Source organism: Rhinoderma darwinii, unplaced genomic scaffold (assembly GCF_050947455.1).
Source record: "Rhinoderma darwinii isolate aRhiDar2 unplaced genomic scaffold, aRhiDar2.hap1 Scaffold_956, whole genome shotgun sequence".
NCBI lineage: Eukaryota > Metazoa > Chordata > Amphibia > Anura > Rhinodermatidae > Rhinoderma > Rhinoderma darwinii.
This window is the reverse complement of record NW_027464531.1, coordinates 1-24809: the sequence shown is the minus strand read 5'-3', so window position 1 is coordinate 24809 and position 24809 is coordinate 1. Positions and strand designations below refer to the sequence as shown.

The 24809-nt window shown below is 35.3% G+C and overlaps 1 protein-coding gene across 1 annotated transcript in view; it reads left to right on the top strand.

The window, feature by feature from the left end:
• Positions 1-20893, top strand: part of ATP6V0A4 (ATPase H+ transporting V0 subunit a4) — a 55323-nt gene extending 34430 nt beyond the window's left edge. The window contains exons 14-21 of the mRNA XM_075849552.1: positions 15406-15499; positions 15587-15705; positions 15800-16016; positions 16343-16450; positions 16929-17084; positions 18180-18297; positions 19991-20162; positions 20668-20893. Of these exons, the coding sequence (XP_075705667.1) occupies positions 15406-15499; positions 15587-15705; positions 15800-16016; positions 16343-16450; positions 16929-17084; positions 18180-18297; positions 19991-20162; positions 20668-20758 (1075 nt within the window). The 3' untranslated portion in view covers positions 20759-20893. The remainder of the gene's footprint in view (positions 1-15405; positions 15500-15586; positions 15706-15799; positions 16017-16342; positions 16451-16928; positions 17085-18179; positions 18298-19990; positions 20163-20667) is intronic.
• The last annotated feature ends 3916 nt before the right edge of the window (positions 20894-24809 follow it).

Below are 24809 nucleotides of genomic sequence, written 5' to 3'. Positions count from 1 at the left end.
TTATAGTAGTTATATTCTTGTATATAGGGGCAGTATTATAGTAGTTATATTCTTGTATATAGGGGCAGTATTATAGTAGTTATATTCTTGTATATAGGAGCAGTATTATAGTAGTTATATTCTTGTATATAGGGGCAGTATTATAGTAGTTATATTCTTGTATATAGGGGCAGTATTATAGTAGTTATATTCTTGTATATAGGGAGCAGTATTATAGTAGTTATATTCTTGTATATAGGGGCAGTATTATAGTAGTTATATTCTTGTATATAGGAGCAGTATTATAGTAGTTATATTCTTGTATATAGGAGCAGTATTATAGTAGTTATATTCTTGTATATAGGAGCAGTATTATAGTAGTTATATTCTTGTATATAGGGAGCAGTATTATAGTAGTTATATTCTTGTATATAGGGGCAGTATTATAGTAGTTATATTCTTGTATATAGGAGCAGTATTATAGTAGTTATATTCTTGTATATAGGAGCAGTATTATAGTAGTTATATTCTTGTATATAGGAGCAGTATTATAGTAGTTATATTCTTGTATATAGGGGCAGTATTATAGTAGTTATATTCTTGTATATAGGGAGCAGTATTATAGTAGTTATATTCTTGTATATAGGGGCAGTATTATAGTAGTTATATTCTTGTATATAGGAGCAGTATTATAGTAGTTATATTCTTGTATATAGGGAGCAGTATTATAGTAGTTATATTCTTGTATATAGGGGGCAGTATTATAGTAGATATATTCTTGTATATAGGAGCAGTATTATAGTAGTTATATTCTTGTATATAGGGGCAGTATTATAGTAGTTATATTCTTGTATATAGGGGCAGTATTATAGTAGTTATATTCTTGTATATAGGAGCAGTATTATAGTAGTTATATTCTTGTATATAGGAGCAGTATTATAGTAGTTATATTCTTGTATATAGGGGCAGTATTATAGTAGTTATATTCTTGTATATAGGGGCAGTATTATAGTAGTTATATTCTTGTATATAGGAACAGTATTATAGTAGTTATATTCTTGTATATAGGGGCAGTATTATAGTAGTTATATTCTTGTATATAGGGAGCAGTATTATAGTAGTTATATTCTTGTATATAGAGGGCAGTATTATAGTAGTTATATTCTTGTATATAGGGGGCAGTATTATATATGTTATATTCTTGTATATAGGGGGCAGTATTATATATGTTATATTCTTGTACATAGGGGCAGTAGTATAGTAGTTATATTCTTGTATATAGGAGCAGTATTATAGTAGTTATATTCTTGTATATAGGAGCAGTATTATAGTAGTTATATTCTTGTATATAAGAACAGTATTATAGTAGTTATATTCTTGTATATAGGGGGCAGTATATAGTAGTTATATTCTTGTATATAGGGAGCAGTATTATAGTAGTTATATTCTTGTATATAGAGGGCAGTATTATAGTAGTTATGTTCCTGTATATAGGGGGCAGTATTATAGTAGTTATATTCTTGTATATAGGGGGCAGTATTATATATGTTATATTCTTGTACATAGGAACAGTATTATAGTAGTTATATTCTTGTATATAGGAGCAGTATTATAGTAGTTATATTCTTGTATATAGGAACAGTATTATAGTAGTTATATTCTTGTATATAGGAACAGTATTATAGTAGTTATATTCTTGTATATAGGGGGCAGTATATAGTAGTTATATTCTTGTATATAGGGGCAGTATTATAGTAGTTATATTCTTGTATATAGGGGGCAGTATTATAGTAGTTATATTCTTGTATATAGGGGGCAGTATTATAGTAGTTATATTCTTGTATATAGGAGCAGTATTATAGTAGTTATATTCTTGTATATAGGGGGCAGTATTATATATGTTATATTCTTGTACATAGGAACAGTATTATAGTAGTTATATTCTTGTATATAGGAGCAGTATTATAGTAGTTATATTCTTGTATATAGGAACAGTATTATAGTAGTTATATTCTTGTATATAGGGGGCAGTATATAGTAGTTATATTCTTGTATATAGGAGCAGTATTATAGTAGTTATATTCTTGTATATAGGGGGCAGTATTATAGTAGTTATATTCTTGTATATAGGGGGCAGTATTATAGTAGTTATATTCTTGTATATAGGGGCAGTATTATAGTAGTTATATTCTTGTATATAGCGGGCAGTATTATAGTAGTTATATTCTTGTATATAGGGGCAGTATTATAGTAGTTATATTCTTGTATATAGGAGCAGTATTATAGTAGTTATATTCTAGTATATAGGGGCAGTATTATAGTAGTTATATTCTTGTATATAGGGGGCAGTATTATAGTAGTTATATTCTTGTATATAGGGGCAGTATTATAGTAGTTATATTCTTGTATATAGGGGCAGTATTATAGTAGTTATATTCTTGTATATAGCGGGCAGTATTATAGTTGTTATATTCTTGTATATAGGGGCAGTATTATAGTAGTTATATTCTTGTATATAGGAGCAGTATTATAGTAGTTATATTCTAGTATATAGGGGCAGTATTATAGTAGTTATATTCTTGTATATAGGAGCAGTTTTATAGTAGTTATATTCTTGTATATATGAGCAGTATTATAGTAGTTATATTCTTGTATATAGGGGCAGTATTATAGTAGTTATATTCTTGTATATAGGGGCAGTATTATAGTAGTTATATTCTTGTATATAGGGGGCAGTATTATAGTAGTTATATTCTTGTATATAGGGGCAGTATTATAATAGTTATATTCTTGTATATAGAGGCAGTATTATAGTAGTTATATTCTAGTATATAGGGGCAGTATTATAGTAGTTATATTCTTGTATATAGGAGCAGTTTTATAGTAGTTATATTCTTGTATATATGAGCAGTATTATAGTAGTTATATTCTTGTATATAGGGGCAGTATTATAGTAGTTATATTCTTGTATATAGGGGCAGTATTATAGTAGTTATATTCTTGTATATAGGGGCAGTATCATAGTAGTTATATTCTTGTATATTGGGGCAGTATTATAGTAGTTATATTCTTGTATATAGGGGCAGTATTATAGTAGTTATATTCTTGTATATAGGGGGCAGTATTATAGTAGTTATATTCTTGTATATAGGGGCAGTATTATAGTAGTTATATTCTTGTATATAGGGGCAGTATTATAGTAGTTATATTCTTGTATATAGGGGGCAGTATTATAGTAGTTATATTCTTGTATATAGGGGACAGTATTATAGTAGTTATATTCTTGTATATAGGGGACAGTATTATAGTAGTTATATTCTTGTATACAGGAGCAGTATTATAGTAGTTATATTCTTGTATATAGGGAGCAGTATTATAGTAGTTATATTCTTGTATATAGGGGCAGTATTATAGTAGTTATATTCTTGTATATAGGGAGCAGTATTATAGTAGTTATATTCTTGTATATAGGAGCAGTATTATAGTAGTTATATTCTTGTATATAGGGGCAGTATTATAGTAGTTATATTCTTGTATATAGGGGCAGTATTATAGTAGTTATATTCTTGTATATAGAGGGCAGTGTCAGGTCCGTATTTCACACCGAATAACCACCTCTGTAAATTGAAAGCTGAAGGCATGCCTGGAAAGAAGTACACCACACAAATGTCTGAGGTACAGCTTCAATGTCAGCCAGGAAGAAGTGCCCTTTATTCAGAACCAAAGAAACACACACAGAGAAGACACATGCCCCTCCCTATAGATGTGTGACTTGCTTGAATTCCATTGGCTCTTCTGCTGTAACTTTTGCTATACATTCTTCTGCACACTCCTCTTTGCATTCCAGGGGGCGGTGTCTTCCATAGGTGTGTCCGACATGAACAAAGAACTTGTTATATATATCAGTATATTACACAAAGAACTGAAATGTATATACATATATGTGAGGATAATATTTTTCAGACAATATACATAGTAATGATCCCTGACAGCAGTATTATAGTAGTTATATTCTTGTATATAGGGGGCAGTATTATAGTAGTTATATTCTTGTATATAGGAGCAGTATTATAGTAGTTATATTCTTGTATATAGGGGGCAGTATTATAGTAGTTATATTCTTGTATATAGGGGCAGTATTATAGTAGTTATATTCTTGTATATAGGGGGCAGTATTATAGTAGTTATATTCTTGTATATAGGGGCAGTATTATAGTAGTTATATTCTTGTATATAGGAGCAGTATTATAGTAGTTATATTCTTGTATATAGAGGCAAGTATTATAGTAGTTAAATTCTTGTATATAGGGGCAGTATTATAGTAGTTATATTCTTGTATATAGGGGGCAGTATTATAGTAGTTATATTCTTGTATATAGGGGGCAGTATTATAGTAGTTATATTCTTGTATATAGGGGCAGTATTATAGTAGTTATATTCTTGTATATAGGGGGCAGTATTATAGTAGTTATATTCTTGTATATAGGAGCAGTATTATAGTAGTTATATTCTTGTATATAGGGGCAGTATTATAGTAGTTATATTCTTGTATATAGGGGGCAGTATTATAGTAGTTATATTCTTGTATATAGGAGGCAGTATTATAGTAGTTATATTCTTGTATATAGGAGCAGTATTATAGTAGTTATATTCTTGTATATAGGAGCAGTATTATAGTAGTTATATTCTTGTATATAGGAGCAGTATTATAGTAGTTATATTCTTGTATATAGGGGGCAGTATTATAGTAGTTATATTCTTGTGTATAGGGGGCAGTATTATAGTAGTTATATTCTTGTATATAGGAGGCTGTATTATAGTAGTTATATTCTTGTATATAGGGGCAGTATTATAGTAGTTATATTCTTGTATATTGGGGCAGTATTATAGTAGTTATATTCTTGTATATAGGGGGTAGTATTATAATAGTTATATTCTTGTATATAGGGGCAGTATTATAGTAGTTATATTCTTGTATATAGGAGCACTATTATAGTAGTTATATTCTTGTATATAGGGAGCAGTATTATAGTAGTTATATTCTTGTATATAGGGAGCAGTATTATAGTAGTTATATTCTTGTATATAGGGGCAGTATTATAGTAGTTATATTCTTGTATATAGAGGGCAGTGTCAGGTCCGTATTTCACACCGAATAACCACCTCTGTAAATTGAAAGCTGAAGGCATGCCTGGAAAGAAGTACACCACACAAATGTCTGAGGTACAGCTTCAATGTCAGCCAGGAAGAAGTGCCCTTTATTCAGAACCAAAGAAACACACACAGAGAAGACACATGCCCCTCCCTATAGATGTGTGACTTGCTTGAATTCCATTGGCTCTTCTGCTGTAACTTTTGCTATACATTCTTCTGCACACTCCTCTTTGCATTCCAGGGGGCGGTGTCTTCCATAGGTGTGTCCGACATGAACAAAGAACTTGTTATATATATCAGTATATTACACAAAGAACTGAAATGTATATACATATATGTGAGGATAATATTTTTCAGACAATATACATAGTAATGATCCCTGACAGCAGTATTATAGTAGTTATATTCTTGTATATAGGGGGCAGTATTATAGTAGTTATATTCTTGTATATAGGAGCAGTATTATAGTAGTTATATTCTTGTATATAGGGGGCAGTATTATAGTAGTTATATTCTTGTATATAGGGGCAGTATTATAGTAGTTATATTCTTGTATATAGGGGGCAGTATTATAGTAGTTATATTCTTGTATATAGGGGCAGTATTATAGTAGTTATATTCTTGTATATAGGAGCAGTATTATAGTAGTTATATTCTTGTATATAGGGGGCAGTATTATAGTAGTTATATTCTTGTATATAGGGGCAGTATTATAGTAGTTATATTCTTGTATATAGGGGGCAGTATTATAGTAGTTATATTCTTGTATATAGGGGGCAGTATTATAGTAGTTATATTCTTGTATATAGGGGCAGTATTATAGTAGTTATATTCTTGTATATAGGGGGCAGTATTATAGTAGTTATATTCTTGTATATAGGAGCAGTATTATAGTAGTTATATTCTTGTATATAGGGGCAGTATTATAGTAGTTATATTCTTGTATATAGGGGGCAGTATTATAGTAGTTATATTCTTGTATATAGGAGGCAGTATTATAGTAGTTATATTCTTGTATATAGGAGCAGTATTATAGTAGTTATATTCTTGTATATAGGAGCAGTATTATAGTAGTTATATTCTTGTATATAGGAGCAGTATTATAGTAGTTATATTCTTGTATATAGGGGGCAGTATTATAGTAGTTATATTCTTGTGTATAGGGGGCAGTATTATAGTAGTTATATTCTTGTATATAGGAGGCTGTATTATAGTAGTTATATTCTTGTATATAGGGGCAGTATTATAGTAGTTATATTCTTGTATATTGGGGCAGTATTATAGTAGTTATATTCTTGTATATAGGGGGTAGTATTATAATAGTTATATTCTTGTATATAGGGGCAGTATTATAGTAGTTATATTCTTGTATATAGGAGCACTATTATAGTAGTTATATTCTTGTATATAGGGAGCAGTATTATAGTAGTTATATTCTTGTATATAGGGAGCAGTATTATAGTAGTTATATTCTTGTATATAGGAGCAGTATTATAGTAGTTATATTCTTGTATATAGGGAGCAGTATTATAGTAGTTATATTCTTGTATATAGGGGGCAGTATTATAGCGGTTATATTCTTGTATATAGAGGGCAGTATTATAGTTGTTATATTCTTGTATATAGGGGGCAGTATTATAGTAGTTATATTCTTGTATATAGGGGCAGTATTATAGTAGTTATATTCTTGTATATAGGGGCAGTATTATAGTAGTTATATTCTTGTATATAGGGGCAGTATTATAGTAGTTATATTCTTGTATATAGGAGCAGTATTATTGTAGTTATATTCTTGTATATAGGAGGCAGTATTATAGTAGTTATATTCTTGTATATAGGGGCAGTATTATAGCAGTTATATTCTTGTATATAGGGGGCAGTATTATAGTAGTTATATTCTTGTATATAGGGGCAGTATTATAGCAGTTATATTCTTGTATATAGGGGCAGTATTATAGCAGTTATATTCTTGTATATAGGGAGCAGTATTATAGTAGTTATATTCTTGTATATAGGAGTAGTATTATAGTAGTTATATTCTTGTATATAGGGGCAGTATTATAGTAGTTATATTCTTGTATATAGGGGGCAGTATTATAGTAGTTATATTCTTGTATATAGGGGGCAGTATTATAGTAATTATATTCTTGTTTATAGGGAGCAGTATTATAGTAATTATATTCTTGTATATAGGGGGCAGTATTATAGTAGTTATATTCTTGTATATAGGAGGCAGTATTATAGTAGTTATATTCTTGTATATAGGAGCAGTATTATAGTAGTTATATTCTTGTATATAGGAGCAGTATTATAGTAGTTATATTCTTGTATATAGGAGCAGTATTATAGTAGTTATATTCTTGTATATAGGAGCAGTATTATAGTAGTTATATTCTTGTATATAGGGGGCAGTATTATAGTAGTTATATTCTTGTGTATAGGGGGCAGTATTATAGTAGTTATATTCTTGTATATAGGAGGCTGTATTATAGTAGTTATATTCTTGTATATAGGGGCAGTATTATAGTAGTTATATTCTTGTATATAGGGGGTAGTATTATAATAGTTATATTCTTGTATATAGGGGCAGTATTATAGTAGTTATATTCTTGTATATAGGAGCACTATTATAGTAGTTATATTCTTGTATATAGGGAGCAGTATTATAGTAGTTATATTCTTGTATATAGGGAGCAGTATTATAGTAGTTATATTCTTGTATATAGGAGCAGTATTATAGTAGTTATATTCTTGTATATAGGGAGCATTATTATAGTAGTTATATTCTTGTATATAGGGGGCAGTATTATAGTAGTTATATTCTTGTATATAGGGGGCAGTATTATAGCGGTTATATTCTTGTATATAGAGGGCAGTATTATAGTAGTTATATTCTTGTATATAGGGGGCAGTATTATAGTAGTTATATTCTTGTATATAGGGGCAGTATTATAGTAGTTATATTCTTGTATATAGGGGCAGTATTTTAGTAGTTATATTCTTGTATATAGGGGCAGTATTATAGTAGTTATATTCTTGTATATAGGAGCAGTATTATTGTAGTTATATTCTTGTATATAGGAGGCAGTATTATAGCAGTTATATTCTTGTATATAGGGGCAGTATTATAGCAGTTATATTCTTGTATATAGGGGGCAGTATTATAGTAGTTATATTCTTGTATATAGGGGCAGTATTATAGCAGTTATTTTCTTGTATATAGGGGCAGTATTATAGCAGTTATATTCTTGTATATAGGGAGCAGTATTATAGTAGTTATATTCTTGTATATAGGAGCAGTATTATAGTAGTTATATTCTTGGATATAAGGGCAGTATTATAGTAGTTATATTCTTGTATATAGGAGCAGTATTATAGTAGTTATATTCTTGTATATAGGGGCAGTATTATAGTAGTTATATTCTTGTATATAGGGGCAGTATTATAGTAGTTATATTCTTGTATATAGGGGCAGTATTATAGTAGTTATATTCTTGTATATAGGGGCAGTATTATAGTAGTTATATTCTTGTATATAGGAGCAGTATTATTGTAGTTATATTCTTGTATATAGGAGGCAGTATTATAGCAGTTATATTCTTGTATATAGGGGCAGTATTATAGCAGTTATATTCTTGTATATAGGGGGCAGTATTATAGTAGTTATATTCTTGTATATAGGGGCAGTATTATAGCAGTTATTTTCTTGTATATAGGGGCAGTATTATAGCAGTTATATTCTTGTATATAGGGAGCAGTATTATAGTAGTTATATTCTCTTATATAGGAGCAGTATTATAGTAGTTATATTCTTGGATATAAGGGCAGTATTATAGTAGTTATATTCTTGTATATAGGAGCAGTATTATAGTAGTTATATTCTTGTATATAGGGGCAGTATTATAGTAGTTATATTCTTGTATATAGGGGCAGTATTATAGTAGTTATATTCTTGTATATAGGAGCAGTATTATAGTAGTTATATTCTTGTATATAGGGGGCAGTATTATAGTAGTTATATTCTTGTATATAGGGAGCAGTATTATAGTAGTTATATTCTTGTATATAGGGGGTAGTATTATAGTAGTTATATTCTTGTATATAGGAGGCAGTATTATAGTAGTTATATTCTTGTATATAGAGGGCAGTATTATAGTAGTTATATTCTTGTATATAGGGGGCAGTATTATAGTAGTTATATTCTTGTATATAGGGAACAGTATTATAGTAGTTATATTCTTGTATATAGGGGCAGTATTATAGTAGTTGTATTCTTGTATATAGGGGGCAGTATTATAGTAGTTATATTCTTGTATATAGGAGCTGTATTATAGTAGTTATATTCTTGTATATAGGAGCAGTATTATAGTACCGTAGTTATATTCCTGTATATAGTGGGCAGTATTATAGTAGTTATATTCTTGTATATAGGGGGCAGTATTATAGTAGTTATATTCTTGTATATAGGGGGCAGTATTATAGTAGTTATATTCTTGTATATAGGGGCAGTATTATAGTAGTTATATTCTGGTATATAGGGGCAGTATTATAGTAGTTATATTCTTGTATATAGGGGGCAGTATTATAGTAGTTATATTCTTGTATATAGGGAGCAGTATTATAGTAGTTATATTCTTGTATATAGGGAGCAGTATTATAGTAGTTATAGTCTTGTATATAGGAGGCAGTATTATAGTAGTTATATTCTTGTATATAGGAGCAGTATTATAGTGGTTATATTCTTATATATAGGGGCAGTATTATTGTAGTTATATTCTTGTATATAGGGGTAGTATTATAGTAGTTATATTCTTGTATATAGAGGGCAGTATTATAGTAGTTATATTCTTGTATATAGGGGGCAGTATTATAGTAGTTATATTCTTGTATATAGGGAACAGTATTATAGTAGTTATATTCTTGTATATAGGGGCAGTATTATAGTAGTTATATTCTTGTATATAGGAGCAGTATTATAGTAGTTATATTCCTGTATATAGTGGGCAGTATTATAGTAGTTATATTCTTGTATATAGGGGGCAGTATTATAGTAGTTATATTCTTGTATATAGGGGGCAGTATTATAGTAGTTATATTCTTGTATATAGGGGCAGTATTATAGTAGTTATATTCTTGTATATAGGGGGCAGTATTATAGTAGTTATATTCTTGTATATGGGGGACAGTATTATAGTAGTTATATTCTTGTATATAGGGGCAGTATTATAGTAGTTATATTCTTGTATATAGAGGCAGTATTATAGTAGTTATATTCTTGTATATAGGGGGCAGTATTATAGTAGTTATATTCTTGTATATAGGGGGCAGTATTATAGTAGTTATATTCTTGTATATAGGAGCAGTATTATAGTAGTTATATTCTTATATATAGGGGGCAGTATTATAGTAGTTATATTCTTGTATATAGGAGCAGTATTATAGTAGTTATATTCTTGTATATAGGGGGCAGTATTATAGTAGTTATATTCTTGTATATAGGGGGCAGTATTATAGTAGTTATATTCTTGTATATAGGGGCAGTATTATAGTAGTTATATTCTTGTATATAGGGGCAGTATTATAGTAGTTATATTCTTGTATATAGGAGCAGTATTATAGTAGTTATATTCTTGTATATAGGGAGCAGTATTATAGTAGTTATATTCTTCTATATAGGGGCAGTATTATAGTAGTTATATTCTTGTATATGGGGGCAGTATTATAGTAGTTATATTCTTGTATATAGGTGGCAGTATTATAGTAGTTATATTCTTGTATATAGGAGCAGTATTATAGTAGTTATATTCTTGTATATAGGGGCAGTATTATAGTAGTTATATTCTTGTATATAGGAGCAGTATTATAGTAGTTATATTCTTGTATATAGGGGGCAGTATTATAGTAGTTATATTCTTGTATATAGGGAGCAGTATTATAGTAGTTATATTCTTGTATATAGGGGGTAGTATTATAGTAGTTACATTCTTGTATATAGGAGGCAGTATTATAGTAGTTATATTCTTGTATATAGAGGGCAGTATTATAGTAGTTATATTCTTGTATATAGGGGGCAGTATTATAGTAGTTATATTCTTGTATATAGAGGGCAGTATTATAGTAGTTATATTCTTGTATATAGGGAACAGTATTATAGTAGTTATATTCTTGTATATAGGGGCAGTATTATAGTAGTTGTATTCTTGTATATAGGGGGCAGTATTATAGTAGTTATATTCTTGTATATAGGAGCTGTATTATAGTAGTTATATTCTTGTATATAGGAGCAGTATTATAGTAGTTATATTCCTGTATATAGTGGGCAGTATTATAGTAGTTATATTCTTGTATATAGGGGGCAGTATTATAGTAGTTATATTCTTGTATATAGGGGGCAGTATTATAGTAGTTATATTCTTGTATATAGGGGCAGTATTATAGTAGTTATATTCTTGTATATAGGAGCAGTATTATAGTAGTTATATTCTTGTATATAGGGAGCAGTATTATAGTAGTTATAGTCTTGTATATAGGAGGCAGTATTATAGTAGTTATATTCTTGTATATAGGAGCAGTATTATAGTGGTTATATTCTTATATATAGGGGGGCAGTATTATAGTAGTTATATTCTTGTATATAGGGGGCAGTATTATAGTGGTTATATTCTTGTATATAGAAGGCAGTATTATAGTAGTTATATTCTTGTATATAGCGGCAGTATTATTGTAGTTATATTCTTGTATATAGGGGTAGTATTATAGTAGTTATATTCTTGTATATAGAGGGCAGTATTATAGTAGTTATATTCTTGTATATAGGGGGCAGTATTATAGTAGTTATATTCTTGTATATAGGGAACAGTATTATAGTAGTTATATTCTTGTATATAGGGGCAGTATTATAGTAGTTATATTCTTGTATATAGGAGCAGTATTATAGTAGTTATATTCCTGTATATAGTGGGCAGTATTATAGTAGTTATATTCTTGTATATAGGGGGCAGTATTATAGTAGTTATATTCTTGTATATAGGGGGCAGTATTATAGTAGTTATATTCTTGTATATAGGGGCAGTATTATAGTAGTTATATTCTTGTATATAGGGGGCAGTATTATAGTAGTTATATTCTTGTATATGGGGGACAGTATTATAGTAGTTATATTCTTGTATATAGGGGCAGTATTATAGTAGTTATATTCTTGTATATAGAGGCAGTATTATAGTAGTTATATTCTTGTATATAGGGGGCAGTATTATAGTAGTTATATTCTTGTATATAGGGGGCAGTATTATAGTAGTTATATTCTTGTATATAGGAGCAGTATTATAGTAGTTATATTCTTGTATATAGGGGGCAGTATTATAGTAGTTATATTCTTGTATATAGGAGCAGTATTATAGTAGTTATATTCTTGTATATAGGGGGCAGTATTATAGTAGTTATATTCTTGTATATGGGGGACAGTATTATAGTAGTTATATTCTTGTATATAGGGGCAGTATTATAGTAGTTATATTCTTGTATATAGAGGCAGTATTATAGTAGTTATATTCTTGTATATAGGGGGCAGTATTATAGTAGTTATATTCTTGTATATAGGGGGCAGTATTATAGTAGTTATATTCTTGTATATAGGAGCAGTATTATAGTAGTTATATTCTTGTATATAGGGGGCAGTATTATAGTAGTTATATTCTTGTATATAGGAGCAGTATTATGGTAGTTATATTCTTGTATATAGGGGGCAGTATTATAGTAGTTATATTCTTGTATATAGGGGGCAGTATTATAGTAGTTATATTCTTGTATATAGGGGCAGTATTATAGTAGTTATATTCTTGTATATAGGGGCAGTATTATAGTAGTTATATTCTTGTATATAGGAGCAGTATTATAGTAGTTATATTCTTGTATATGGGGGCAGTATTATAGTAGTTATATTCTTGTATATAGGTGTCAGTATTATAGTAGTTATATTCTTGTATATAGGAGCAGTATTATAGTAGTTATATTCTTGTATATAGCAGCAGTATTATAGTAGTTATATTCTTGTATATAGGAGCAGTATTATAGTAGTTATATTCTGGTATATAGGGGCAGTAGTATAGTAGTTATATTCTTGTATATAGGGGCAGTATTATAGTAGTTATATTCTTGTATATGGGGGCAGTATTATAGTAGTTATATTCTTGTATATAGGTGTCAGTATTATAGTAGTTATATTCTTGTATATAGAGGCAGTATTATAGTAGTTATATTCTTGTATATAGGGGGCAGTATTATAGTAGTTATATTCTTGTATATAGGGGGCAGTATTATAGTAGTTATATTCTTGTATATAGGAGCAGTATTATAGTAGTTATATTCTTGTATATAGGGGGCAGTATTATAGTAGTTATATTCTTGTATATAGGAGCAGTATTATAGTAGTTATATTCTTGTATATAGGAGCGGTATTATAGTAGTTATATTCTTGTATATAGGAGCAGTATTATAGTAGTTATATTCTTGTATGTAGGGGGCAGTATTATAGTAGTTATATTCTTGTATATAGGGGCAGTATTATAGTAGTTATATTCTTGTATATAGGGGGCAGTATTATAGTAGTTATATTCTTGTATGTAGGGGCAGTATTATAGTAGTTATATTCTTGTATGTAGGGGACAGTATTATAGTAGTTATATTCTTGTATGTAGGGGACAGTATTATAGTAGTTATATTCTTGTATATAGTAGCAGTATTATAGTAGTTATAGTCTTGTATATAGGAGCAGTATTATAGTAGTTATATTCTTGTATATAGGAGCAGTATTATAGTAGTTATATTCTTGTATATAGGGGGCAGTATTATAGTAGTTATATTCTTGTATATAGGAGCAGTATTATAGTAGTTATATTCTTGTATATAGGAACAGTATTATAGTAGTTATATTCTTGTATATAGGGGGCAGTATTATAGTAGTTATATTCTTGTATATAGGAGCAGTATTATAGTAGTTATATTCTTGTATATAGGAGCAGTATTATAGTAGTTATATTCTTGTATATAGGGAGCAGTATTATAGTAGTTATATTCTTGTATATAGGAACAGTATTATAGTAGTTATATTCTTGTATATAGGGGGCAGTATTATAGTAGTTATATTCTTGTATATAGGAGCAGTATTATAGTAGTTATATTCTTGTATATAGGAGCAGTATTATAGTAGTTATATTCTTGTATATAGGGGCAGTATTATAGTAGTTATATTCTTGTATATAGGGGGCAGTATTATAGTAGTTATATTCTTGTATGTAGGGGCAGTATTATAGTAGTTATATTCTTGTATGTAGGGGACAGTATTATAGTAGTTATATTCTTGTATGTAGGGGACAGTATTATAGTAGTTATATTCTTGTATATAGTAGCAGTATTATAGTAGTTATAGTCTTGTATATAGGAGCAGTATTATAGTAGTTATATTCTTGTATATAGGAGCAGTATTATAGTAGTTATATTCTTGTATATAGGGGGCAGTATTATAGTAGTTATATTCTTGTATATAGGGGCAGTAGTATAGTAGTTATATTCTTGTATATAGGGGCAGTATTATAGTAGTTATATTCTTGTATATGGGGGCAGTATTATAGTAGTTATATTCTTGTATATAGGTGTCAGTATTATAGTAGTTATATTCTGGTATATAGAGAACAGTATTATAGTAGTTATATTCTTGTATATAGGGGCAGTATTATAGTAGTTATATTCTTGTATATAGGAGCAGTATTATAGTAGTTATATTCTTGTATATAGGAACAGTATTATAGTAGTTATATTCTTGTATATAGGGGGCAGTATTATAGTAGTTATATTCTTGTATATAGGAGCAGTATTATAGTAGTTATATTCTTGTATATAGGAGCAGTATTATAGTAGTTATATTCTTGTATATAGGGAGCAGTATTATAGTAGTTATATTCTTGTATATAGGGGCAGTATTATAGTAATTATATTCTTGTATATAGGGGGCAGTATTATAGTAGTTATATTCTTGTATATAGGGGCAGTATTATAGTAGTTATATTCTTGTATATAGGGGCAGTATTATAGTAGTTATATTCTTGTATATAGGAACAGTATTATAGTAGTTATATTCTTGTATATAGGGGCAGTATTATAGTAGTTATATTCTTGTATATAGGAGCAGTATTATAGTAGTTATATTCCTGTATATAGGGGGCAGATATTATTTGGTTACATTGTAGAATTGATAAGTTTTGTTTTCTTTCTTAGTGATCAATTAATTCATCAGGGAATTGATTTACAACTAGATCCAAAGATAACCGGTGTATTTTCTGGGAATCCTTATCCATTTGGGATTGACCCGGTGAGTTGATTTACCGTTTTCTTGTCGTTTTTCTTGGCACGTGTATTTTGCTCCCTAATATTTGCTTTTGTCCCGTGTTTTCCGCAGATCTGGAATATTGCTAAGAACAAGCTGACTTTCCTGAACTCCTACAAGATGAAGATGTCGGTGGTTTTGGGGATCACGCAGATGGTGTTTGGGGTGGTACTCGGTTTGCTGAACCACATGTAGGTTTGGTTGACAGTAACTGGGCTGATACTTGGGCTGTGATATTTTACTGGATCTCCACGTCCGCTGTTCCGTTTTATTTGTTTTTTTCAGTAATTTCCGGCGACACATTAACATCATCCTGCAGTTTGTCCCGGAGATGATCTTCATCTTGTGTCTGTTCGGTTATCTGGTGTTTATGATCATCTTCAAGTGGTGCGTGTACAATGTGAATAACTCCCAGGAGGCCCCCAGTATCCTCATTCACTTCATCAACATGTTCCTGTTTAACTACAACGACCCGACCAACGCCCCGCTCTACGAGCACCAGGTAAATCTTCTGGGGGGACCTGAGAAGTCCAGATCCGTGCTCCGTCTGGTGTCGGAGGATCCAGTGACGGAAATCTCTAGTCCTGGAGGGGATCTGACGCTTTAGGATTCTTTAGTTGTGGGATCTGTCAAGGTCTGTTAGGGTGGAGTTGAATTTATTGTAATTGCTCATGTTATCCAGCAGAGGGCTCCAGCTATCTATACACCAGCATGCTGGGACTTGTAGTTCTATTACTTGTGTAGTTCGGTCCCTGTAGCATTTCTTCCCGCCGCCGTCCCCGCGGTTTATCGCGGTCAGTAATATCATGTAACGTTTTTCGGTTTCAGAAAGACATTCAGAGTTTCTTGGTCATATTTGCGCTCCTGGCCGTTCCTTGGATGCTTCTAATAAAACCTTTCATCCTACGAGCCAATCACCAGAAACAGCAGCGAATGGTGAGTGGGGGTCACCGGGCTTTATTATTGGGGAGTAGATTTCCCTGTGGGATTACTATGTACGCAGCTTGTTCCGCTACGGACCATGTCTATGACGACACCGCGCTAGGACTGGAGTTTTTGCAATATTATCAAATTGGCTTGACGTCTGAGATGGCTGACAACAGAAAACAATAGTTTTCACCTGTCCTACCATCAGCCTAATCCCTAGCCTGAGATGGCTGATAACAGAGGACAAGTGCATTGATTTCTGTCCTGCATCAAATGTGGAAAAGTATTTTATTGTAACCCTATTAACCCTTTATCGACCGAAGTGTTTATACCGGATTAAACTGATGTTTACCTGCAAAACCACGTGGCCATTAACAATCAATGTAAAGACTGTTCTGAATTGCGGTAAACCTGCACGTCGGGGGGTATTTCGGCCGCTACATGTGAAGTCACTGATTCCCGGCCCTGCTTTCTGTATCTCTCACAGTTGCACTCATCATCCTCACCTGAAGAAGATATTGAGATCACAGACGTGGAAAATGCACAATCAAATCACTCCAAAAAGGAAGAAAAAAAGAAGGAACACGGGGCTGGACATGGAGACCATGGAGGGCACGATGATCATGGAGGACACGGGGGTGAGGTAGGAAAGGGGCAGATTATACCCTCATAAACTGTATTAAACCGCGCCAATCATGTCCCAGGCATCGGCAGGATTTAATCCGCACCCACAGACTGTCCTTTACCCATACCATAGCTCCACACACGTCTAATTCCACCTACTTTAGACAAGACCCTCGCCCTTTCAGGATCGGGCTGTCTATCAAGACTAAGTCACGTATAGACAGTATAGAGTTGTATCTATATATCCTTATTTAAAGTCTTTAAAGTAAATAACTCATTGCCTATGACACGGGGTCATTCTAGAAAAGTGATGACAAACAGCAATGGAAGCCCCCCTAACTATGACGTGAGTGTAGTAGAGAGCTGCAGTACCAGCCCTAGCAGGCAGGTGGCAGCAGAACTGTAGTACCAGTCCTAGCAGGCAGGTGGCAGCAGAACTGTAGTACTAGTCCTAGCAGGCAGGTGGCAGCAGAGCTGTAGTAACAGTCCTAGCAGGCAGGTGGCAGCAGAGCTGTAGTACTAGTCCTAGCAGGCAGGTGGCAGCAGAGCTGTAGTACTAGTCCTAGCAGGCAGGTGGCAGCAGAGCTGTAGTACTAGTCCTAGCAGGCAGGTGGCAGCAGAGCTGTAGTACTAGTCCTAGCAGGCAGGTGGCAGCAGAGCTGTAGTACTAGTCCTAGCTGGCAGGTGGCAGCATAGCTGTAGTACTAGTCCTAGCAGGCAGGTGGCAGCATAGCTGTAGTACTAGTCCTAGCAGGCAGGTGGCAGCATAGCTGTAGTACTAGTCCTAGCAGGCAGGTGGCAGCAGGTGTCTTATCCTGCAGAAGCTTCTAGTGTTGGTTTTCTCTGCCGAGTCCATAGGTGTCTAATCTGTCGTGTCTGCACTTTATGGTCTCGTTTGTTGTAATTCTTGGGTTTATATCCAGACCACAAGTCACATGACTAATGAAATGTATGAAATCGTGCAGGAAACGTCTTGTGGCGGCCACGAGGGATTGCGCAGGAAATCTGATGAGCCGCTTTAGTAACGAGATGATAATTTCTTCTGTTCTCCACAATAATCAGGACCTGACCCGTGTGATGGGGACTTGCTGCTCATTGTTCTCTCTCTTTACAGTTTGATTTTGGGGACGTCTTTGTTCACCAGTCCATCCACACCATAGAGTACTGCCTGGGCTGCATCTCCAACACGGCCTCCTACCTGCGTCTCTGGGCCCTGAGTCTGGCGCATGCACGTAAGACCGACCTCTCACCTGTAACCTCGTCCCTTCCCCCGTCCATCACTTCCTCCTCTTTCTCCAATGACTATGTCCCCATGAGGGACTGAATACAGAACTGGGGGTGTCTGTCTTAAAAAAAACTATTTTGGAATAATAGAGGGGGGGGGGGGGGGTCCCTGTTCAGGATTCTAATCTTTATATCCGCGCAGCCACTTTGGATAAAGAGTGTCTGGAGGACCCGGCTTGTCCGCGCATAACACATACATCCCATAGGTTTCTATAGCATCTGAGTAATGCTTCACTTATCCTGTGGTGGCGCTGCAGGTGAATTGGACACTTGCTGCGGGATTCCCATACAGATTACAGCTGATCGTTCTGCGGGGCATCATGTGATGAACTTATTATTGGGGGGAACCTTTCTAACACAAATGGGTTGTCTAAGTCTAAGCCATTAAACCTTGTAATGACCTGTGATGTGCTATAATATAGGAAATGTGTGTGTGTGTATGTGTGTGTGTGTATATATATATTTACTGTCATGGTGAATCTTAAAGTTGTGTGAGGATCAAGTAGGGAGCCCCTCCCTGTACACTTATAATAAGCCCCTCCCTGTACACTTATAATAAGCCCCTCCCTGTACACTTATAATAAGCCCCTCCCTGTACACTTATAATAAGCCCCTCCCTGTACACTTATAATAAGCCCCTCCCTGTACACTTATAATAAGCCCCTCCCTGTACACTTATAATAAGCCCCTCCCTGTACACTTATAATAGGCCCCTCCCTGTACACTTATAATAAGCCCCTCCCTGTACACTTATAATAGGCCCCTCCCTGTACACTTATTATAAGCCCCTCCCTGTACACTTATAATAAGCCCCTCCCTGTACACTTATAATAAGCCCCTCCCTGTACACTTATAATAAGCCCCTCCCTGTACACTTATAATAAGCCCCTCCCTGTACACTTATAATAAGCCCATCCCTGTACATTTATAATAAGCCCCTCCCTGTACATTTATAATAAGCCCCTATCTGTACATTTATAATAGGCCCCTCCCTGTACACTTATGATAAGCCCCTCCCTGTACACTTATAATAAGCCCCTCCCTGTACACTTATAATAAGCCCCTCCCTGTACACTTATAATAAGCCCCTCCCTGTACACTTATAATAAGCCCCTCCCTGTACACTTATAATAAGCCCCTCCCTGTACACTTATAATAAGCCCCTCCCTGTACATTTATAATAAGCCCCTATCTGTACATTTATAATAGGCCCCTCCCTGTACACTTATGATAAGCCCCTCCCTGTACACTTATAATAAGCCCCTCCCTGTACACTTATAATAAGCCCCTCCCTGTACACTTCTAATCTTCTTCCTGCACACTTATAATAAGCTCCTCCATGTACGTGTATAATAAGCCCCTCCCTGTACACTTATAATAAGCCCCTCCCTGTACACTTATAATAAGCCCCTTGCTGTACGTGTATGATAAGCTTCTCCCTGTACATTATAATAAGCCCCTCCCTGTACATTATAATAATCCCCTCTAGTCTTTTCACACTGATAAGTTTAATGTTTGTTATTAATATATATTTTTTTATCATTTCTATATATTCTGACCCTTTTTTTTTCTCTGTTCCTTTATTGCGATTTCCTCATTTGCTGCTGCTTCATTAACCCGCCCTTGGTTCCTCCCCTGCAGAGCTCTCTGAGGTGTTATGGACCATGGTGATGCACTTTGGACTCTCCAGCGCTGGTTGGGGCGGCCTGATTGGTGTTTTTGTAATTTTTGCCGCCTTTGCTGTCCTCTCGATAGCCATATTGCTGGTCATGGAAGGTCTGTCCGCCTTCCTTCATGCGCTGCGTCTCCACTGGTAAGTACAGGGGTGTCCATGTTGCTGTATATATTCACGTCACAAATATATCCTGATGATCTTGCTGTCTTGAGCCGGCTTCTGGAATCGCCCAATATTTAGATAATAAATATAATATCCCACACATTCTATTTATCGGTTAACAGCATGAGAGCTCCTCGGGGGCGGGGCTTGACACCACATGAGACAGATACATTATAAAACATCCCCTTACCGATCCCACAAGCAGTTGCTACTACTAAGGTCACAGTCAGTCATTAAGGGGTTAAAGTAAAACTTCTTATCCATTGAGCGTGCATACCGAGTGACATCACGGGGAGCTGCAGACCATCCTGACCAATAGGAGACTAATAAGCAAAGTGCAGCAACATTTTTTGTAAAAAAAAAAAAAGTTGGTTTTCTTGGAAGCGGCACCGCCTCTTCCTCGTCTTTGTGTTGTCATGTGATGTTCCCGAGCTGTGCGGTGATTACGGCCTCTCTCTCACCTCCGTCTCTCTCTCTTAAGGGTGGAGTTCCAGAACAAGTTTTACTCCGGCACGGGTCAAATGTTCAGTCCCTTCTCCTTCCAGCGCCTCCTGGACGGATCTGATGATTAGACTGAATATTCTCCAATCATCACAGAAAATGAAACGACCGAAATGAAAAAATAAATTTTCAAAAAATTCCGCCCTGGACGCAATGTTTTATATCATCCGCCTCGGACGTGGAACATTCAGTCTTTATAATAATAAAATACCAAAAATATTCACATTCGTTTTGTGTCTTTTACTGTGTACAATTCTAATCTAATTCTCCAATCACATCCAAAGCTGCATTTATAACATTGCTGGTTTGCTGTTGGCCCTCATCTTAACATCTTAATGCCTCTCCCTGCTGGTTCAGTCTCTTCTGTGGTTGATGTAGTATTTACACCACGCGCTGTTCATGTTCAGCTATTAGAGGTGTGTCAATTCCAGGTAGTAGGTTGCCTCATTGTAAATGCAGCTTTGGATGCGACTGGAGCATAAGACATGAAATAAAAGCAGGATTCTGACTGCGGCAGATCCATCATCAGCAACTTACTGACGGCTGTAATGCCCAGACCGGTGTTCATTAGAGGAGAAGCGTCGCTGTATACATTGTACCGGAGGAATCTGACATTACCCTGTGATTTCAGCGCGGTCCGCAGGATGTTCTCGCCCCGATCCTCAGGTTATATAAATGTCCTGTAATGTAATAACTGCAATTTTCTGCAGATTAAAATATATAATCTCCTGGGATAAATCGCCCCATTGTTCAGTCACAGGTGGAGCTGACGAATTCCATCTGCACTGAACACGTGAGCAGCGGCGCCTGAGAATCTGATCATGGAAACCTCAGTCCTAACATTGGCGCTTCCTCCATTAGATCAGACTTCAGGTTATTCATCTCTTTGATTTTCTACCTTTCAGACCTTGTGTATATAAACCAGGGGGAGCAACCGCCTGAGCGACCAATCAGATCACTGCTTTTATTTCTTAAACCGCACTGGAAAGTGAACGTCGTAATCTATTGGGATGTTCCGGGCAACGACTCCACTGCGGTTTCAAAATTTTTTTTTTTAAAGAAATTAAAAATGGCGGAAAAGCTTTATAGGGTCTGGCCGCCATGTTCTCCGCATGTCTGACAGTTTAGGGGCGTGGCTATATTTCTCAGCTATGGTACTTTCTTGATCCCGCAGCACTTCGTGTTTCAAGGGTGCGTGATTAGGCTTCCACGCCAACCTATAAAAAATGGGAACTCCGCACTCCAAGGTATTATACAATAAGTGATATTTTATTTCACGTATAGCGAAATGTAGTAATTCAAAAATAGGTTTTACGTTTCGGTCCATACATTCGACCTTCTTCAGACACGGATTCCGTCCGTAGATAAGGATATGCGGCATTTGCGACCTCGGTCGCTGTTAGGTAATGGCGCTGTTACTTAACAGCGACCGAGGTCGCAATCGCCATTATATTTCTCAGCTCCCATAGAATTACATAACATTCTGCTACCTGCAGCCACCACTAGGGGGAGCTCACTACATACAGATATATACAGCTCCCATAGAGTTACATGATAACATTCTGCTGCCTGCAGCCACCACTACGGGGAGCTCACTACATACAGATATATACAGCTCCCATAGAGTTACAGAATCTGCTACCGGCAGCCACCACTAGAGGGAGCTCCCTACATACAGATATATACAGCTCCCATAGAGTTACATAACATTCTGCTACCTGCAGCCACCACTAGGGGGAGCTCACTACATACAGTTCTATACAGCTCCCATAGAGTTACAGAATCTGCTACCGGCAGCCACCACTAGAGGGAGCTCCCTACATACAGATATATACAGCTCCCATAGAGTTACAGGATAACATTCTGCTACCTGCAGCCACCACTAGGGGGAGCTCACTACATACAGATATATACAGCTCCCATAGAGTTACATGATAACATTCTGCTACCTGCAGCCACCACTAGGGGGAGCTCACTACATACAGATATATACAGCTCCCATAGAGTTACATGATAACATTCTGCTGCCTGCAGCCACCACTACGGGGAGCTCACTACATACAGATATATACAGCTCCCATAGAGTTACAGAATCTGCTACCGGCAGCCACCACTAGAGGGAGCTCCCTACATACAGATATATACAGCTCCCATAGAGTTACATAACATTCTGCTACCTGCAGCCACCACTAGGGGGAGCTCACTACATACAGTTCTATACAGCTCCCATAGAGTTACAGAATCTGCTACCGGCAGCCACCACTAGAGGGAGCTCCCTACATACAGATATATACAGCTCCCATAGAGTTACAGGATAACATTCTGCTACCTGCAGCCACCACTAGGGGGAGCTCACTACATACAGATATATACAGCTCCCATAGAGTTACATGATAACATTCTGCTACCTGCAGCCACCACTAGGGGGAGCTCACTACATACAGATATATACAGCTCCCATAGAGTTACATGATAACATTCTGCTGCCTGCAGCCACCACTAGGGGGAGCTCACTACATACAGTTCTATACAGCTCCCATAGAGTTACAGAATCTGCTACCGGCAGCCACCACTAGAGGGAGCTCCCTACATACAGATATATACAGCTCCCATAGAGTTACAGGATAACATTCTGCTACCTGCAGCCACCACTAGGGGGAGCTCACTACATACAGATATATACAGCTCCCATAGAGTTACATGATAACATTCTGCTGCCTGCAGCCACCACTAGAGGGAGCTCACTACATACAGATATATACAGCTCCCATAGAGTTACATGATAACATTCTACTTCCTGCAGCCACCACTAGAGGGAGCTCACTACATACAGATATATACAGCCGTCATTGAACTCCATTATAGATCTATATGCAGTGAGCTCCCCCTAGTGGCAGGCAGATTTAACATTTAATTTACAGAGATTAGTGACCTGATTTATGGACCATGATGCTTTGCAGTTTGGGGGTAAACGATCTGATCACAGGCGGCGGTTACATCACATCCCTCCCCTCAGCAGTAACTTCTCTATAATCTGGAGGATTTCTTCATGGATGGAGAGAATTATTTATTTGGCAACAAGATGATGATAATTTGCTGCCGCCTGTTACGCTTTCTCGTTCTCGCTGTGACATTGCGGGTAAGTTACATGTCGCGGTGTCAGGTGACCGATTTACAGAACATTGTGTGATTTATAGGATCTGATCTCAGCCAAATGGAATTGAAGCAGCAGGAGGATAATTCATGTTCCCTGGAGGCGGCGGATTCACCAATATCACATCTATGGTGAAATATACGGGTCGGGGTCACGTCTACGGTGGTTGGGGGTCACGTTTTTGGACCTCTGGGTCATGTCTATGGAGGTCGGGGTCACGTCTATGGAGGTCGGGGTGTCATTGTATAAGTTGGCTGGTTTGACAACACGTATGGGCGCTGAGATTACGGCCATTTGGCTTTTTTTTTTATCCAACTGTTCCAAATACAACTAAGAAATGTCAAAAGACCGGAAAAGAGCCGCCGCTTCTCAGTAAGTGATCAGATCCCACCTCGCGTTTCTCATGAGCGGCAGCTGATTGGTTACAATTAGCAACTGCTCCACTTTTCCTTTGCAGCAGTTTTGATGACCCCCCCCCATCCTTCATTTCTTGAGTCCTTTTCCTTTAAGAAGGTGAACGTCCCTCGGTTGGGGGTGTGGCCACAGTGCAGGTACCTGAGATAACGTCTCACAACAGCCGCAGAGACGGAGGAAGAGTGCACGACCCGGGACATCACAGCAGGGGCGGCCGGGGTAAGACGCGGACACTACGGAGAGAATTTAGGGGGAAATTCATTTTGGGGTGTAAATGCAGTGAAGTTTGAGGGTTCAGTTCATCCACCTCATATAATATATACGTTACCTGGAGGGGGAGGGGCTTATGAGCCGTATCTATAATCATTGATGTCTACGTAATATAACTGCAAACCGGACCCTAAATAATGGACGTTAAATATGGATCTGATCCACTTGTAGTAGCCCCCTATAAAGAAGGGTCTCTAAAGCTTATAAAGCCGTGGGGGGAGGGTCCTCAAAAAAAAGTTGATTTAATTTGACGTCAAAAAAATCCCAAAAGTTCTGCACTTCAT